This window comes from Festucalex cinctus, chromosome 2 (genome assembly GCF_051991245.1).
Source record: "Festucalex cinctus isolate MCC-2025b chromosome 2, RoL_Fcin_1.0, whole genome shotgun sequence".
NCBI lineage: Eukaryota > Metazoa > Chordata > Actinopteri > Syngnathiformes > Syngnathidae > Festucalex > Festucalex cinctus.
The window spans coordinates 11,423,461-11,442,893 of NC_135412.1; the positions used below are offsets into that span (position 1 = coordinate 11,423,461).

The 19,433-nt window shown below is 39.0% G+C and overlaps 2 protein-coding genes across 4 annotated transcripts; one reads left to right on the top strand and one right to left on the bottom strand.

Annotated features, from left to right (window-relative positions):
• Positions 1–10,437, bottom strand: klhl12 (kelch-like family member 12). 3 transcript variants are annotated; one of them, XM_077512864.1, is made up of 12 exons: positions 9,967–10,437; positions 8,299–8,525; positions 7,662–7,815; positions 7,331–7,548; positions 6,848–6,997; positions 6,657–6,771; positions 6,468–6,574; positions 5,265–5,460; positions 4,851–5,009; positions 4,679–4,777; positions 4,428–4,614; positions 1–807 (listed from the first exon to the last, which is right to left on the bottom strand). In XM_077512864.1, exons 2-12 carry the CDS (start codon positions 8,479–8,481, stop codon positions 681–683), a joined length of 1,695 nt encoding a protein of 564 aa, XP_077368990.1. In that variant the 5' UTR covers positions 8,482–8,525; positions 9,967–10,437; the 3' UTR covers positions 1–680. The 3 variants fall into 3 exon arrangements, with proteins under 3 accessions (XP_077368990.1, XP_077368989.1, XP_077368988.1); XM_077512863.1 differs by lacking the exon at positions 9,967–10,437 and adding an exon at positions 9,678–9,960; XM_077512862.1 differs by lacking the exon at positions 9,967–10,437 and adding an exon at positions 9,471–9,671.
• On the top strand, positions 9,941–18,737 carry ptpn1 (protein tyrosine phosphatase non-receptor type 1). Its single transcript, XM_077512865.1, has 9 exons — positions 9,941–10,473; positions 11,290–11,380; positions 11,783–11,883; positions 12,320–12,418; positions 12,500–12,637; positions 12,725–12,934; positions 14,454–14,615; positions 14,708–14,868; positions 15,682–18,737. The coding sequence occupies exons 1-9, from the start codon at positions 10,417–10,419 to the stop codon at positions 15,971–15,973; spliced, it is 1,311 nt and encodes a 436-aa protein (XP_077368991.1). The 5' UTR covers positions 9,941–10,416; the 3' UTR covers positions 15,974–18,737.
• The last annotated feature ends 696 nt before the right edge of the window (positions 18,738–19,433 follow it).

The following is a 19,433-nucleotide window of genomic DNA, read 5'->3' on the forward strand; positions in this document are numbered from 1 at the left end:
CAATATTTCACTCGTGTTTATTGTCTTTCCGAGCAACAGTCAGTGTTGAAGCAAACATACTCAAATTGAAATGCTTGAGGGAAACAGATGACATGTACCTCAAATGGAGGTCATTAATCAAACAGAAACAAATCCAACTAGAACATATTTTGGTTCTTTTCTATCCAAAATGTGTATGAAGTCACTTTATCTGAGTCTAAAAGTAATTCTCACAAAAGAGAATGATAGAGGGTTGCTCTTACCTGGCAAATGCTAAACAATAAGCAAATGGCCCATTAAACTGAGAGGCAACATGAATGTTCACCATGCGACGCAAGCTAGAGTCATAAGGCGTTTAGCAGCATCTCTTTCTGATGATGTGTACAAATATATTGCACTTTGAGGACAAAAAAATAAAATAAAATCACAGATTAACACCAGTTACAAGCGCCACTAAAGAGAGCCATGCAGGTGGTCGATGGGATCGTCATAAATCGATCGTGGCCACGCTCTACCTCTGAAGTGGCGGAGGGTTTAATGTCCAGCGAATGAGAGCTTTGTTTTTGGAAATTCCCTTGATGGGCTGCCGAACAAATAAACAAACCTATGTCTGTTCTAGTGGCAATGTATCCAAGTCTAGCTGCCTGCTTTTTCTTCATGGCGCTGTCCTGCTTGTGGTTCACGTAGTTCTCAAGCAAACGTCACTTTTCTCGTAGAACACAAACTCCCGCGTCGCACCGCTGCGTCACCATGGAGGTAACCACCTCCCAGGAATCGATCACCGGATCGTAACATTCAATACTGCTGAGAAGAGAGTTCCCATCATATCTGCAAAGACAAACAGACAGGAACAGAGTTTGAACGAATATAGTAAGAGACAGGGAACGACAAATGACACTAAAAGCAGAACTGGAATATGTTTTCTTGCTACCTGAAACTGTATTGTGATATTATAAATAAAGACATTACATGCTACATTCAATCTATTTTCATTAATTTGACAAAAGTTCCAAAATGTCCAAAATTACTAATAATGACACATCCAATGTTCTACTTGAGTGCGTAATCAATTACAGTGGTTCACAATCTTTTTTTTGGTGATGCAACCCCTGTGAAATACTTTTTTTTTCAGCCAAGTACCCCCTAACCAGAACATTTTTTGGGTGAAGAACAAAAATGATTTAAAATAGTGTTGTCTGATTATTAGTAAACTTTGGAACTTCATCTGTTTGGTGGTCTCTTTTGAAGTAATGGAAATAAAAAGCTACAACAAAAAACAGAAATAATTAAATTATTGTAAATTAAGATTTGTGCATTTAAAAATTTAAACCATTAACTGTCCTCTTTCCAGATTATAGAAAAAAAATCTGTTCATAAAAAGAAACCACAACAATAATTTTAAATAACGTTTTGAAATGATCGACAAGGGATGCTCGGTGGCATATGACAGGTTGGATCGAACCATTCTGTTTTGGGAAGAGTTTTCTTCGGACAATGAAAATGAATAGCCTACTGAATATAACTAGGGATGTAATGATAAGCTCAATATCATGATATCGTGATATTAAAACTGCCACAATATCATCGTCATCATGTTCACGATATGTAAATGCAACATATCTGTTTGGAAAAAAAAAAAAGTCAGGTTGATTTCCATTTGTGCAGTTCTAGCACACTTTGGTGGCTAGTTTTTTTTAGTGCAATTTAGTTTCATTAGGGATGTTTTGGCCCTTCTATGTTTAAAATCTACACTAATAGTCAGATGAAGGTCTCCTTTTTTTCTTTTTACAATATTGTGACCTTTTTTAAATATCACCAACCTCCCCACAATATCGTGATACGAAGTGCGAAGTGATAATTATCGTATTGAGCAATGTAAAATCGAGCAGTGTTGCCGGTAAATAACGCTTACTCCAAAAATTTGCTTTCCAAAGTAAAAATTTGCTTTCCAAAGTAACTATTAGTCTAACGCGTTACTTTATTCTACAAGTAGTCTGATTAAAGTTACTGTCCAGAGATTCAATGCATTACTCCACTTTTTCATGAAGAAGGCAAAATATCTCACTGTTGTAACAGTCACAAACAACTGCCGCTAACTATGAAGATGAGGCAGAGGTCATTAATCACCACACTGAATTCAGCCATGGTCTGGTCTTGAATGGTTTGCACATTCAAAACAAAAGTGATGATACTTTTACTACTAGTTTTATTAACCAACAGGCACACAACGCAACAAAAAAAAGTGTACATTATGGACCAAAAAAGTGGTAAAAAAAAAAATATATATTTCCATCCTGGTCCGTGAAGCATTATGGGATGAGGTCGTCTCCGCCCTCTCGCCGGGGGGAGTGACGTCAGACAAGTTACGTTTTCAGTAGTGGACCGGATATCGCGTGGCTGTGAATCGGTTGCGAGTGAGGCTTTATGGTTTTCATAACAATAGCAAGAGTTCTGCGCCGTGCTCTACTTGTTTTGTTTACATTTCAGTAGCATCACTATTCAAGCTACTTCCGTGTTTACAGAGAGCTAGCAACGTAGCGCTCAGAGACGCTTCATTCCCCGGATGTTGTAAACATAATGCAAAGACGTTACGCACCTTGGGGGGAGCCTACCGTCAACGCCGTGCTCGCGACACGGCGCGCGCGCGCACAACGAGTGACAACATGCAACAGTTAGCAGAAGCCGGTGCCGTACATCTCGGTATTTTCCATTGCTATCGAGTCCTCTCGGTGCACTTGTATGTCCCGGGCCGGCGTTGGTACTGCGCGCGAGCCAAAAAGAATAACTCCCGTGACGATCCAATGCATGGATTCAAACGACACAGGTATGTCCCACAGCCAACACACCAGCTATGCTAAAAGCACACTGCAAGTATCTAATTTCTCAGTTTGTGGCTCCCTGTCAATGTCTACAACTAGCATGAGCAGCAGATAGGAGAACTGAGACGTGCCCGCGATTACGTCATCAAACTCAAATGAACGACAGCCCAAAAAAATAAAATAAATAAACAGTAGTGATTCTGTGGTCATCATCGTGTCTCAGATAAAAAAAAACAAAAAAGATGTCATACATTAACCAAAAATGAATGTCATGGCAAAAGAAAAACAAAAATTGTTAAAAACAAAAAATGTTGATTAAAAAGGGAAACGAACTTTTGGAAATATTTTTGCATATATTAAGTGGTTAAAATGTGTTTGATAGATGTATTGTTCCATAAGGTGGCTTCATATTTCTTTTGGCTGGACGGTTAGTTTTATTTCATGTCTTAAATTTATGTTTCTGAAATACTTCACAATGTGCACATATTCTGTTTAATTGTGTTGGTGTCTAAAGGTTAAATATTTATATTTAACATTAAATTATCAACCTTTTGTTTTCCTGATCCTTATTTTGAAGAGAAAAAAAACACACACACAAAAAAACTAAACAATTATAACTGTCAATAACTACTAATAAATATTTAAACTGATACATTTTTCAGTCATATCGCCCAGCCCTTTGTTGCGGTATATTTAAATAATTGATTTAAAATATAAAAATATAGAAGACATATTTGTTGTTGTTCACATTTGTAGATACTGTAAAAATTTGTGGTTTTTTAAGATTGTTTACAAGCAACAAATGTCACTATAAGTCTTGAATATTGAAATGAATCGTATCAAATCGAAAATTGTTTCGTTCCCAAACTTAATCGAACCGTTCTGTTCTGAAAGATAATCGTTTTTCAATCGAATCGCAACCTGTGTATCGAGATACATATCGAATCGGCCTCATTTCAGAGATTCCCACCCCTAGTTTTCAGCATGCACGAGCCGACTCAAGTGTACACACTGGAATAGCGGAACAAACAATAGAGGAATTAAGGGGATTTTCATTTTCAACCTGGATAGATTTTTATTTTTTGTTTTATAAAAAGTATTTACAAGAAGTCCAGAGAGACTGCCTATTTTGTTTTTCATAAAAAAATCCTTTATTTTCATGTATTTGGAACTCCGTTTCTACAGCATTATTTTTATGTTGAGATGGTGTTATCGGCAGCTGCTGAAAGTAACTAAAAAAGTCACTTTTAATCTAACTTAGTTACTTTTAAAATCAAGTAATCAGTAACGCAATTTAGTTACTTTTAACACCAAGTAATCAGTAAAGTAACTAAGTTACTTTTTCAAGGTAACTGTGGCAACACTGATCGTGAGTTTCATATCGTGATAATATCGTATCGTGACATTTGGATATCGCTACATCCCTAAATATTTCATTTAATGAACTTACATTTTTCTGGAATAATTATTTAATTATTATTTTTAAAGGATTTTTGAATAAATGCTTCTTCTTTAAAATTTAATTTTGAATCTCACGTACCCCCATTTGAGAACTAGTCTATTAGAATGCTATGTACATGTTTCTATGAGAGAGAAAATGTTGCCGCAGAGAACCAGCATGCGCCTTACCCTGCGATGGCATACAGTCTTCCTCTGAGGACAGTTGCTCCTACGTAGCATCGAGGTGTGGTCATGCTGGCCACTGTGGTCCAAAAGTCGGTCCTGATGTTGTAAACCTCAACAGAATCTAGGTGGGAAACCCCATCAAAGCCTCCGACCACGTAGATGTGGTCATTGAGTAAAGCCACACCTGCTCCTGGAAAAGCAAGATGTTAATGGTCTTCACTTAAACTAGCTTACACATTCCTTGGAAAGCTAACCTGAGCGCTTAGTAGCCATCGGGGTTACACTCGTCCAGTGGCCCGTGTGGGGGTCATAACGCTCCACTGAATTCAGTATATTAAGTCCATCATAACCTCCTTAAGCAAAGAGGAAGCAAAAATATTGAGCAAAAGCACTTGTGTGTATATGAAAGCGCGTGACTGACCATACCAAGACAGTATATCAGTCCACTTGCCACCACCAGGCCAGCGCCTTCTCGAGCTGTCTGCATATCTCCCAGCATGCTCCACTGGTCGATGTTTGGGTCATATCGCTCCATGCTGGTGTGACGCCGACTGCCGTCAAAGCCGCCGGCAACATAGATCATATCTGAGCCAAGAAGAGGACAGCAATTTCTGAGACTCATTGGAGGAGAAAAAAAACAACAAAAAAAAACAAAAACAGTGATTCTCAAATTGTGACACAAGTGCTCCCTCTAGTGGTAAGAAAAAGAATATCAAAAAGGTTCAAATCACAATGTTACAGTGGCTTTATTAATTTTTTGTTTTTTAGTACAGTACATAACAAAAAAATAAAATAAAATCTGTGTTATTTTCATGGGGAAGAAAACACACAAGACATCACCTCCAAGCGTTGTGGCTCCAGCCAAGCCACGGCGCACATTCATGGTGGCGACTGTGTACCAAACGCCATCCTCGTCCGCCGTGTAGTCCAGACACTCCACGGAGCTCAACCTCGACCGTCCGTCAAAACCTCCAATCACATAGACTCGATCATGGAGAGACACTGTGGCAACGTAACGTCGTTTCCTCGCAATGTTCTGTGAAACGCATTTGCTGATTAGTCAAACAATCAGCACATGAGTCTATTACTATTAGATGCAGCTCTTTGGTCAATGTAGACTGTTAAATAAATACAGTATTTCTCGGACACTGAGCCTAATCATTTTTGTAAATGCAGTTCTTGAATAGGATGTCATTAGAAAGCGAAAGTGGGCATATTGTCATGGCTGTTATACTATTTATGACTTGAATGGAGCTAGTATATTATATTGGGTATCTTTTAATGAAACGTGTTGTTGTTTTCACAATATCCCTTAATAGCCTAATGTAGGGGAAGAGCTAACTTGCATTTTAAAGGGCCACATTTGATTTTTAAAACAGGTTGATGGGCCAGAACATTCATAGTTGAAGCTTGGAAAAAAAATAGTGAAAATGTAATTAAAAAAAATAAAATAAAACAATAATTATATTAAAAATATTTATAACTAATTCTAAGTACATTTAATCCAAAAAGTTACTTAAGTAAGCACAATAGAATAATTGTAGCGCCATTGTCCGAAGGGCTGGTCACAGACAATATTGAGTATGACCTCTCACACTTATAAATGAAACGCTCTTGTAAACACTACTGAGTGCTCTAATGTGATTTTTTTTTAATTTTCTTTACACACAACGGAAATCCTTTAACCTTAACACACCAATCACTATGTAACAGTATTTAAAAGAGTTAAGCATGTTATGAACGCCATATTCACAGAGACCGAGGGTTCAAAAATCAATTCGTGGTCACCAAAATTCATCTCTAGCAGCCCGTCACTGATAAATGTGTATGTTGGAAACACTGAAATGTGAGTGGTATTCCTGACTTATGTCGTCATACTTTGCCAAGCATTGGCCTAAAGACAGGTTAGAAAATTGTGATCAAAGAAAGATGAAAATTGTATAGCCTCGGCTATCTTTTGTTCGTGTTGATCAAATAATTACAATAATTTTAAGAAGAGGTGATCGACAATTTGAAAAATTGTTGCTTCAGTTCAATACTCACTGGGAGGAAAGTCCACTCCTGAGTTTTCGGGTCATATTTCTCCACTATGTCAATTGGAGATTGTTGGCTGCCAAAGCCACCAATTACCAAAAGGACTTCTTTGGCACCTGAAAAAAAACAATTAGAACGACTTAAAAGTGTGGATGCCAAATAAGGTTGCTGAACTGCAGGTAAAAACAAAACACCTGCCTAATCTAGCTTGTGTGCGTGGGCCTTGCATCTCGCTCCTCAACTCTGGTCTCAGGTGAAATTTCTTGGCTTCATCAACAAGGTCTCGACAGGGCAGACTGCAACGTATTAGAGGCTAAAACATGCCAGAACTTATGTGACTATGACGGCCACTGCGAATAAGACATAATCAGATATGAATAATGCCTCACCTCGGCATCAATGACATCTGTGATGTAGCGGGGGGTCAGTAACGGCATTCGGACAAACTCCAGCATGTCTGGCAAATAAGGCTCTCTCTCTTTTCGGTTATGTTTGACCCAGTTTAGCACAGCTTCGAATACAGGCTCCTCTGAGTCCACCTGCAAACAAAGCATATTCAGAATAACAATTTTGTTCACTTTGAATCTTGGTTGAGAATTAGGATCCGACAATTAAATATTTAACTATTTTATAGTTCTAGTTCTCTTTTCCTGACATTTTTTCTTTTGTTTTTTTATTTTTATTTTGAACCAAGTGTTAGTGATATAATATTCACTGAAAAAAAAACAATGAAAACTATTTTCCCCCAAGAACAAAGTGCAGGTTCACATGCTGACTTTTGTCCATGTTTTCAGGCAACTAAGGCTATGAAACATGCATCCTCTGTGATGTGTAGCAATAACCATTCTCCTCCAGTCAGTCAGTCTACTTACTTGGATTTCATCACATTTTATAAGCTTTTCCACTTCTGTCTGGCTCAGCAGCATGAACTCTTCATGTTGAACCACTTCAGAGAAGTGCTTCTGGGAAAAGAGCTCGGCAGCTTGCATCAGGTCGAGGCAATTGTGTGTTTCGGCAAAGTCACGGATACCCAGACAATTGGATGGATCAAGTTGGCTCTCCAGAAAATCACAACATGCTCTTTTCACCCCTGAGGAAAACCAAGAAGTAATTGGAGACGCACCAATCTTCAACAAGTGTAAGTGTACACACAAACAATTTAGATGATATTCACTCTGACAGAAAAAAAAAAAAAAAAAACACCTTTAAGTTGCAGTAAGCATGCTGCAGGGAGCAGTTCTTGCACATTCTCCACTGTAACTAGCACCGTTTCTGTGTAGACAAAGTCCAACAAGATCTCCATAGTTGATGCAGTCAGCCCCTGGATGTCCACAAAGGATTTTCCCTTTTCTGCAAGCTAAAACACCGTTTGAGAAGAGCAGAATAATATTAAATTGCATTTTCAAGGCTTAGATTTTGTGTTTAGAGGGAATATTCAGGCCTTTTTTTTTTTTTTTTAAGACTGTCATCTTCTAGGAGTGGGCAGTAAGGCCTCAATATTATATGACCAAAAAAAGGCTGTTCACTTGATTTTTGATATGCAATATACAGCTTTCAGATTGCACCATTTACTCAGGAAAACTACCTAAATCGACTTTAACCAGCCTGAAAAATACGATAAATTAACATCAATTCCATAAACTCAAAACACAAACAACAAAGTTCTACAATTTCTTGATGTAGATTAAGAATATCTTGTACAGAGTGTCTGTGGCACTTTGACTAAAGAACAAGTCCACCCTGATTTAAAATCCGAATTACTTCCTTGTGAAATCAGTCTTATTTTTACAAAAAAAAAAAAAAAAAAAACAGGACTCATTATCAATCCCTTTAGAGTTACCTCGCTGGTGAACATGGCACAGAAATAGTCACTGCAGGCAGCTAAGACAATCCGGTGAGCTGGAAAATCAGTATTTTCCACCCTTAGTGTTATATCGCAGAGTGTGCTGCTCTTGCGGAGAGAGTTCATGGCATTAAGGATGGATTTGGCATGGGAATTGGTCATGATGTCCTTGGGGGCCATGCTGCCTTGAGGGCCACTCAGAGCTCTCAAACCACTCAAGGAATCTAAATGACAGAGAGTACAAAATTGAGGGGAGTCTTTCGGAAAATTACACACACACAATTTATACGCTCTACAGAAGTGATTCACCACCTGTGGAATAAGACTAGATTAGAGATAACCGGGAAACCCAACTTCATTAAATTGGTTGGAAAATTACCAATATTTATTTGCGACATAGAAATTACCCAACTTCACTAAATTGGTTGAAAATTTACCAGTATTTATTTACGACATATACTGTAACATTATTCAACTATCTATGCGAGTGAAATATAGTGACAAAAGCAGAACAATTAAATGCTCTTCCACCAGAGTAGACACTTTTTTGTGTGTGATATTTGCATATGCTATAAGTGCTATAAGATTTTCTTCTCAAATGTAAACTGTGTGCCACGGTTCATCAATAAAGGTTGGGAAACACGAGCCGACAGAATACTGTCAATGTTTACTTTGAACCATTGAGAATACAGTTGTGCAGGAGGAATTAGTGGAATATTGGCAATTCGGGGGGCAATATGATTAATGACAAAGTCATTATTTTTTTTATTTAATGATTGCGTTATTCATATTTGCTGTTGTTCATTTAGAATGATCCCATTATTAATATATATATATATATATATTGCCTGGTCAATTGTGTTTTGTTTACGCATCTTAGATCTTTTGCCAAGGTGCATAAACTTTAAGCACAAATGAGTAGTCCACTTGGCTAGCATAAAGCGATGTGTTACAGTTATAGGCTTTTCTTGTGTTTAATTGTTAGAAAAGCACAGTAACTAGTGTATACATTTCCTTTTACGTTGTGAGGATTTGCTGATTACCCATACCGATATTGTTTAACTGTGAATTTCCTTAAAAAACAAAAAAACAAAAAAAAAACACAACAACAAACAACAACAACAACAACAAACATTTCTCAGCATCATATCATGGATCATGCAACTTACCGTTAAAAGATTTGAATACTTTTTCCACCACTGGGAGGCAATAACTATAGCTACACATCAGCTAGCAGCTGACGACAGCTGAAGGCTAACGCCGACGCTAACACAACAGTTAAAGGACTACAGCCGTAGAAAGCCAGCCGATGGCCAGAAGAAGACAAGACATGAAGCGACACACACAGGAGAGCTACTCAGAAATGTACATAGTACCTGTCGCTGTTAAAGCTGCTTCAAAGCGTCAAGCTAAGTTGCTTTGCTAGCTAGCTTTAGCGTCAAAGTCCCGTGTTCCAGTGGTTGCTGTAAGACAGCCTGGAGAAAATCTTTAAATTACAGCCAGTCCATGTTGGAATATTATAATATGCACATCCTCGCGCATAAAAAATATGGACATATCAAAAGAACCCCAATTCTTTAGAAGAGTCTAGCTGCAGAGTCCTGTAGTTGCAGTGAGACTCCACTAGACGTAAACATAACACGACTTGCGTACGTGCGCGCTCACCAAGCAGCAGGCACTAGCAACAAGATGCCTTCCGTGCGCGCTCCCGATCGTCTATCCACACAGCTGCCGTAGAAATGGTAAAGTGACTGACTGTTCTCTCCTTTCAAAGTTCTCTATCTCGGTATTTACGAGCCCGTCTTATCCTGAGGGACGGCTGCGATATTTTATGTTTGTATTTATGCCTCTCTTCGTTGTTTGCCGCCAAGGACGGCAGCTAGCTCGTAGCTACACGGCGTAGGAGGCGCTTGGCTGCGGTTCGTTTCCGCTAATAGCAGCAGGCCGATTTCTAATCGAAGTCGTCTATGTTGCGCTACTGAGAACGGATCCACAGCGGCGGCGTTCTTGGTCCGCAATTTTTGGACACTTTTAGCAGCCAAAAACCATTTCGATTTAAGTGAGGTGAGGTTGTTCACGGCGGGGGAAGAACGAGCGACAGCTGGACTGTCAGCAATGGAAGCCGAGTTTCGGGAAATCGATGACAACAGGATTTGGAGCGCCATTTACCAGGTGGGTAAAAGGACTTTTTGTCTCAAATTGTCACTTTTAGGAATAATTATGATGATATGACGTATGTGGTCCTTTTACGTGTAATCTTCCTGCTATTTTTGGAGTACTATATAGGGCGATCAGAAAGTCACTGTGCAGTTAAGTGTTCATAATTTTTTACCTTCTGAATTCTAAATTGAAATATCTGTTAATAAAACCTCTGTTTTATATCACTTCTATTGTTCAGACTGCGTACATTACTACGGTACTTAACTGAAAATGTGTACAAATACGGTAGCCTATTATTAAAAAACATAAACTTTTGTTGAACATGGCCAAGTTTTACGCAAATAACATGACAAACAACTTGTCATTACTGGCATTTTAACACCCAAATGCACATTATTTTATTAGACGTGCAACAATTAACATTTTGATACGTAATAAATACAGTTGTTGTTGTTGTTGTTGTTGTTTTGTTTTTTTACTTTAACCCCTGGGCGTTATCTTATTTTGAAATGACTTGGTCAGAACCATCAAAAAGCCCAAAACGGGTCACAATAATGCCTAACGGTATTGTCTAAACCAGGGGTGGGCAAGTCCTCAAAGGTGGGAATCCTTAATGTTTTAGAGGTTTGCTTCTTCCAACACAGCTCATTCCAACGAACAGGATCATTGGATCATACGAATCAGGTGTGTTGGAGAAGGGAAACATCCCAAACCAGCATGACCCGGCCCTCGAGGACTGAGTTTTCCCACCCCTGGTCTAAATCATCTAATTGCAGCCTCTCAAGAGTAAACACGATTGTATCAAATCTAGGTTAAATTGTCTTCCAGGAGATTCGTCAGCAGTCATGTGAACTGCCCTGCAAGGTGGCCAAACTACCTGAAAACAAGAGTCGGAACCGCTATCGGGATGTTAGTCCATGTAAGTCACCCCAAAGTAGTACACGGGAAAACAGAACTCTTCACAATGTGTTTCCCAACTTCTTATTGAGACAATGCATATAGACTCGAACTAGTAGAACTTAATTATATCTTCTCTAAAAGTTTTAAAGTACATGGCCAACTGTTGAATGTTTCAGCACTTGCTATTGTCATTTAAGGAGTAACATACTGAACAGGTGTTTGAGCCATGTGTGGACCACTGGACCAATAATACTCTAATAATAATAATAATATTCTTTTGTTGAAGTTGATATTGTGGTTATTTGCACTTTGAGTCAAACGTATGTTGCAGATAAAGTGCCAGAAAAGTGCACTCCATTCACCATGATTTGAGTTAAAAACATCTATTAAAGAGTTTATCATCCTTATCTTTTCTCCCCAGTTGACCACAGTAGAATATGTCTACAGCAGAGTGCCAACAACTACATTAATGCCAGCCTGATAACAGTAGAAGAGGCGCAGAGGAACTACATCCTTACTCAGGTAAACATCTTTCTGGAATAACACGCAGTTGGAGGGGCCTTGCTGAACAATCGTTTTCCTTTTTAAATAAGAACTTAAGAATGTTCACGATAGTAATATGTTTGGTTACATGGTCAGCTCATAAAGTTGTATCTATTCTGGATTGGAGGCACAAATTCTGAGAGTTTGAAGGGGCATGTTGCAGTTGTGCCGCTTGAAAGGCTTTGTATCATCAGAGTTTGGCAGTTTTGGTTTCAATAATGTATGGTTATTACTCTGCCCTACCATCCTTGTATTGAATCTAATCAAATTGTACATTTATATGTAATGAAAAATCATCAAAATCCCTTTACAGTTTTTTTTAGTGTTTGTCCATGACCCCTGTGGCGCTGATGAAGTTGGTATGGGGCTTAAAAAGTTTGGCAAGAGATGTGCTCATGCTGTCGCTCTGTCTTAGGGACCCCTGCCCAACACGTGTGGTCACTTCTGGGAGATGGTATGGGAGCAGCAGAGCTGCGGTGTGGTGATGCTGAACAGAGTAATCGAGAAAGGATCTGTAAGCAACCGGTTCTTTTGTACGTTTCTTCCTAACTGCTGCTTTCTGCCCAAATGTCATCTGACCAATGCTTGATTGTAGGTCAAATGCGCACAATATTGGCCATACAGAGAAGAGAGGGATGCAGTCTTTGAAGATACCAACTTCAAGCTCACCTTTGTCTCCGAAGACATAAAGTCCTACTACACAGTCCGTCATCTAGAGCTGGAAAATCTATCTGTAAGTTTTGCATGACCAGAGTTGGACTTTTCTCCTTATTGTTTTTTGTCAACTCTGTGGGTTTATGTGACTATTTCCCCTCTGCAGACACGAGAGACACGTGAAATTTTACATTTTCACTACACCACCTGGCCTGACTTTGGGGTGCCAGAGTCTCCAGCTTCCTTCCTTAATTTCTTGTTCAAAGTGCGGGAGTCAGGTTGTATGAATTCGGACCAGGGGCCAGTGGTGGTGCACTGCAGTGCTGGCATCGGACGTTCTGGAACCTTTTGTCTGGTGGACACTTGCCTATTACTGGTTAGTACTGAGCTAATACAAGTGCAGACTTGAGCATTTTAATTCAGCATCCAAAACTTTTGGCGAAGAAGTACAGTGGTGCCTTGAAATACTAGTGACCCGGCCTACGAGTTTTTCGAGAAACAAGACGTTGGTCGGCCAATTTTGAATTTATTTGATTATTCAATTGCTTTGACTTGCAAACACAAACTTGAGACAGAAGTGCTGTATGGTGGCAGCAAAATCAACTCGACCGATTTCACCATAAGCACCGGTTTGGCAGCTCAAGTGAACAATCCTTCAAATAAGCTGTTTAATACCACTCCAAGTTGAGATTTACAGTAAATCCCTTTCCATTGTGGGGATACATTCCAGAACACCCCCGCAATAAGTGAAATCTGCAATATTGAAACACACCCGTGACCCTAGGTGAGTTGTTATAGCATTTATGTCACCTGTCGTTTTAAAATGATGCAAGCACATTTAAACTTGTATACATGTAGTAAGAACAATGAATACAACAAAAATATTATACAATGTAAAAAGAAAAAAGAAAAAAGTGTGCCATTTAATGATGATGAATCTGCCGTAATCCAGTATTCGAGTTTGAATGTCGAAATAAAGGTGCCTCCTTTATTTAAAAAAAAAATGAAAAAATAAGTCATGTTGAAATTGAATGCTGAAAATATGCCGTCTGCATGGGCATTGCAGTACAACCGTGTAACATGGTTATGGTTATGGCCATTGCTGGCTGGCTGTGTTACTTCTTTTGTATGCCTGGGTGACTCCATCAATGCTGTTTTGGAACTGCAGTACATGACCCATGTCAGGCTCTCACTCGGATAACATTACATTACCAACAGCACAGGAAAAGTGGAAGTGATCAGCAAGGCGAGCTGCGCGCAATGCATCTGTCTAGCTGACAGAACACACTAGCCAATCAGCGGCTGACAAAAATAATAGAAATGCTCAGATTGGTTGAATCAGGAGATGCAGGTAACACCCCAAAAAAAGTGCAATACTGGGACTACGAACCGGGAACCTCAATTTAGGGAGTTTTACTCTACTTTAAATTCAAATATAAAACAGAGACAATTACACTTTTGTGTATTTAAAACAACCAAACAACTTTGCCTTTGTAATGCCCCGCTAGCTTAATGCTAACACATAATTGAAAACGCCATAGACAACACACATGTAGACAGACAGTATAAGAGTACTCGGATGCGTATTTTCTTTATCCTCTACAAATAATGACCAATATTATTTCGCCTTACTGAGTCTCTTAATGTAGTGGTGCCTCTTCTTTGCTTTATGAGTATATTATACCGCTCACTAAAGGTCAAAGCTGGCACACCAGGACCAACACAATGAATTAAAGGCAAGCATTTCACAAAATGATTCATTCTTTACGTTACATGTAAACTTCTCAAGACACCATTTGTATTATTGTTCTTAGCAGTATTATTTTTTTTTTCTTCCATCCATTCTGTAGCTGCATTATGATTTTTTTAGTTTATTATATTTATTTTTTTGGCAGATGTCCATCCGCAAAGACCCCTCCTCCGTGCGCATCCGTGATGTTCTGCTGGAGATGAGACAGCATCGTATGGGCTTGATTCAGACTGCAGATCAACTTCGTTTCTCCTACCTTGCTGTCATTGAAGGTGCTAAATACCTCAAAGGAGATTTGTCATTGCAGGCAAGTGCTTTTGCACCATTCTGTAGCAACATTCAGACCTCTTGATTTGATAAATATTGTCAATATTCACTTGTATTTTGTGTGTCTGCTAGGAATCATGGAGGGAGTTCTCGAATGAGGAGGACGATCCCCCTGAATTCACCCCTCCGCCTCCACTCCCCCCTCCAAGAGACCCTCAGAATGGCATAGTTGAGCCATTATTTTTTCCCAAGAATGACGAGATTGTCCGACCGATTGAAATCCACACTCTGGGGTAATCATTCTAATTGAATTCAAGTGATTAATAATGTGAATGCTTATTGTTCCAGCACCAGATGGAAACATTCATCCTTACATTTCTATCAAGCCAAAGTAAATATTTAGCATCTCGGTTGCTTGGAAATGTCTAAAAAAAACTTTCTGTGAAACGCAGATGATTTTGTAAACAGGAAGTGGGTAGGATCACAAGTTGTAAGTGTGACTCATCAGGAAAGTGGTAGGAGTCTTTTTTTTTTTTTTTTTTTTTTTTTAATTAAATAAAGGAACTTCTAATGCCTGCGACCATGGTCACAGGTTGAAGAACACAGTAGTCCGGGGAAGGGAACCTCAAAACAATAAAAAAAAATTTATTTATTTATTTTTTTTTTTTTAAAGCGCTACTTGGGATATTGGATGGGGTGGGGGGGTGAGATGGGGGTTAATTCCTATAATTTGAAGACATTTCATACATTTCTGGTAGAAGGCAAAAAAGTTAATCTGCGTTTTAGACTTTTAAGTTCACAAACAACTCAGTCTGGCTTAGGATTCATTAGAAATAAAGGAACTTAATTGCAATATAAATAAGTGCAAAATAATACAGGTTCAATTGTTAACTTTTAAGCATGACACTGTGTTGGTTGGACAATATGGCTGGGTGATACAGTTGAAAAATGTATCATAATGTACTGTAAGTATTTCCTTTCAGCCTGGGTTGATAAATATACCGGTTTTTCAATTTTATTTTTTAACTCGATACCTTGAAATAAGGCCTGTATACTCGCCCATCCCGACAACGTGGTGTATTCAATCCTCTGCTATCCTTCCGCAGGTCCTCTCAAGACTCCGACCTGCGAAGAAGAACCGTGTTGGCCCCCCAGCCTCCTCTCAATGGTGCTAGTCAGCTTGACGATCAGGTGGAAGTCCAAGGTCCAATCTCCAAATCCGACACCAAAGCCCAGCTGCAGCACGACATGGAGCAGCGTCAAGTGGCCGAGGCCGTTCAGCAGTTAGTGGAAACGTCCGCAGAGCCTGAGAGTTGGTCACCCCTCCTCGCCAACGTGTGCCTATGCACGGCGCTGGCGCTCAGTGCTTACGTCTGCTACCGAGCCTTTTACCACTGATGTCCGCCCTCTTCCTCCTCCACTGACTAGCCTGGCCAAATGTTGTTTTTAGTCTTGGAAGCTCAGGGCCTTTTCAAGGTATCACGTCCCCCGTTTATGCGTCAACCTGAACACACATAGTGGCGCCGTTCCTACAAAGTGCTTTAGAAATCGTGAGATAAGAATGAGAGACTGTTACGTCTCCACTGACCATGTTTCGTGCTATAGAGAGATGCTTCAAACCTCACGCTACACATGTGGAATTGGCCTGCTTGGCAGTACATTAGGGTCCTTTAAATATAGCCACAAATTGACAAACATTGAGAAGAAGATAGAACAGAAAGTTGGCATTTAAAATGAGGAAATGAAAATAGTGTTTTACGCTCTTCAAAGGTTAACACAGGTGGGGCAAAAAAAATCTCTGCCCATTGATTTGGTCAGTGCCTTGAAATAGATGGCATACATGGCTGTTGTCATTGAGGTCTAATTCCTATTTGGCTGCTTAAAATATATTGGGATTTCCTATTTCAAACTTCTTTATTATGTACAAGGAGGCTTTATAAACCCACATGGGGGGGAAAGGGACTTTATTCTCTTTTCCTTTTAGTGTGGCCCTAATATTCTTTCATACTCGTGATCTAAGCAGCTAAGTCCACTGCAGCGCAAAGGTAGAAATATGCTTTATAACACAGCCCATTAACCACATGGTCCAAACAGCCTGGTCCCATCATATGGCCTGTATTATTCTTACTTTTGTACCTCATATTTTCTTTATATGCATTAACTGGCAATCAGAATTGAGTGGCACGTCACTTGAAACTAAGCCAGGGAGGACCGAGTTCCAGCCGTAAGATGGAGTGAGTTGAACATGGGAGGGAAGCGCCACTGTGCCCTCGAGATAAGAGCTCATTTCTGGGGTGACTTATCTGTCCTCTCCCCGCCAGTGGCCCATGACGGTCTGCTGCAGACGCGTGGCATGGCCTCATACAGCATGTGTGTGTCGGTGTATGTGTGTAGTTATTGGAGCCTTCTACTGATGCTTGAGTGACATCATCTTATGAAATATTAATATAACATTTAAAGACCCTGTAAAGTGAATTCAGAGGTTTGTTTCTGTCGATGTTATGTTTGTAGATAATTGCTGAAAATCTGCAATGACTTAGAACTAAATACAGTATGTGTTACACAACTGTAGAGCTCTAGCATGAAACTTTACACCATTAGGTTTTTTTTTTTTTTTTTTTTTTTTTTTTTTTTAAATTTGGGGGAGGGAAGCATGTCTAAAACAATGCCAAATGAAGAATTCTGGCTTGGACATGAGTTGCCCCTCCCCAGCTATATATGAATTTGTCCTGCGCAGTTGCAAGCTAGCTATGCCTGCACTCTGGAAATCTATATTCCCTTTGGATTGTCCGCGAGCGTGGCTGCTTTGAAGTGCCTCGTTGACGCCATTAAGTGTGTGCACATCACACAGAGAAAGGCAGATGTGCTAGGAGGGCAGCAGAAAAAAATAATAAATTAAAACACCAAACGGGACAAAAGGCTTTTAGAGCTGTCGTGGCAACTTTATAGAACCTTGTTTCTGCCTGGTGGAAAAGCCCAATGAGAGCCAGGTGGGATATAGGGATATATTCCAGCCAGCGAGGGCTTGTAATGCATATATTTTTGCAGTTACAGTATGTTGTGCAGTTATAAGAAAGATGCTAGATGAAGTAGCATCCATTTTTCTAGGTAATGGGGGTGGTAGTATATTGACAGTTGAGTTGGGCATGGTTTCAGCGCATTGAGCAACATTTTTTGTTTTGTTACAATTTTGAATGCGTTTTATATACAGTACTACACATTTTTTTTTTTTTTTTAATCATTGAAATTTGGCAGGGTTGTTAACTCTCTTGTCTGTGCTGTTATATTTACAAGATGTTTATTTTCACTTTACAGGGACTTTAACGGAAAACTAATGTGAACCAGGCTGCCTCATGTTTTTTTTATTCACACTGCATATTCTCTTAACAATGCCAATATTTCAATTGGAGGGCAAACAATCATTTTTATGGCTTAAGTTTTCCCTGCATTTGGCAGGCGACCAGTCCAGGGATTACCCCACCACAAGTAAACTGGGATGGACTCCTGTTCACCCGTGACCATAATAAGGACACTAGCTATTTAAAGAAATAACTAGATGGCTGAGGATTTTAAGTCTTGGCTGGAGTCAAGTCAATGTCACAGTGGATGGAGGGAAGAACTAAACAGCCAAACTATTTGCCAGCAATACAAACTCATCCCATTCTGTCACCTTTTCCTTTTGAACAGGGAACCAGGGATTAAGAACCAAGCCAACACCAGCACAGGGAGAAAAACAATACACTGTAATAGTACTTGGATGGCATCACCCTGAGCTGGAAATGTTTTGAATGATTATGTTGACTTTTAGCATGCTGCATTTGTGAATCAACAGGTGTGTTCTAAAGTGATATTAGTTATACTGCTAGCATTTAGCAAAATGAGTCAGCTGTACACCATTTTATTTAGAATGCATAATTGTCCTCTTGATGGATGTGTGTGTGTGTGTGTGTATATATATATATATATATATATATATATATATATATATATATATACATACACAATTTCAGGTTTTTCGTGTGTGCCGGCTGTTTTAGTTCTGCGTAATCAAGGGATTCAACCTCAGCACCTCAAGTTCTCCTGTTTTCTATCCTGAGCTTAAAATGTGTATTTTTTTAATTACATTTGTTTGCCTTTTCAAATAAAGAAATTTACTGCAGAATGTTTCTTTTTTTTGTATTTGTTATATTGCATAAAAGAAAAATCTGGCATGATTACAGTACATGAAAATTTGAAAAGAGGCAGAGGAAACATTAAATATATTACCTGCTCTTTTACAGGAAATAACATTTAATAATTTTCGCTTTTAGCAGATACCTATTTAATTAACAATTTCATAATTACTAGTAACCTTGATTTAATGATCTTATAAAATATTACAACATTTTATACATATACTAAAGAAAATTGTGATTTGTCTCAGTTTTGAAACAGGATTAGCTGAATCTCAAGCTAGGTCAGGTATGATGATGATGATGATGATAAGGTATGACTCAATCGCAAGGTGGCACTGTTGAGCTATGTACTCATTGGATTTATCTTTGTCCACACTTTCCTGTTTCTTTACTGTGCCTGGCCTGTTGGGTAAGTTCAACCACTTTGTGCTTCCTTACAATGCACTACAGTCATTAAGTCATTTTTGCTGACGTAACACACAAACACACTATCAATGAGGTAAAAAAAAAAAAAAAAAAACTAAATGCAAGTCAAGTCATCTTTATTACAGGCCTACAGATTTCCGTTTTAATACTGACAACGTTAGCACTCACTACCTGACAAAATGTGATTAAAGTTGTTATCCTCGGACAAATCAATATATTGTTCAAGGTGTATTGCGGTCGAGTCACCACCACCGTCC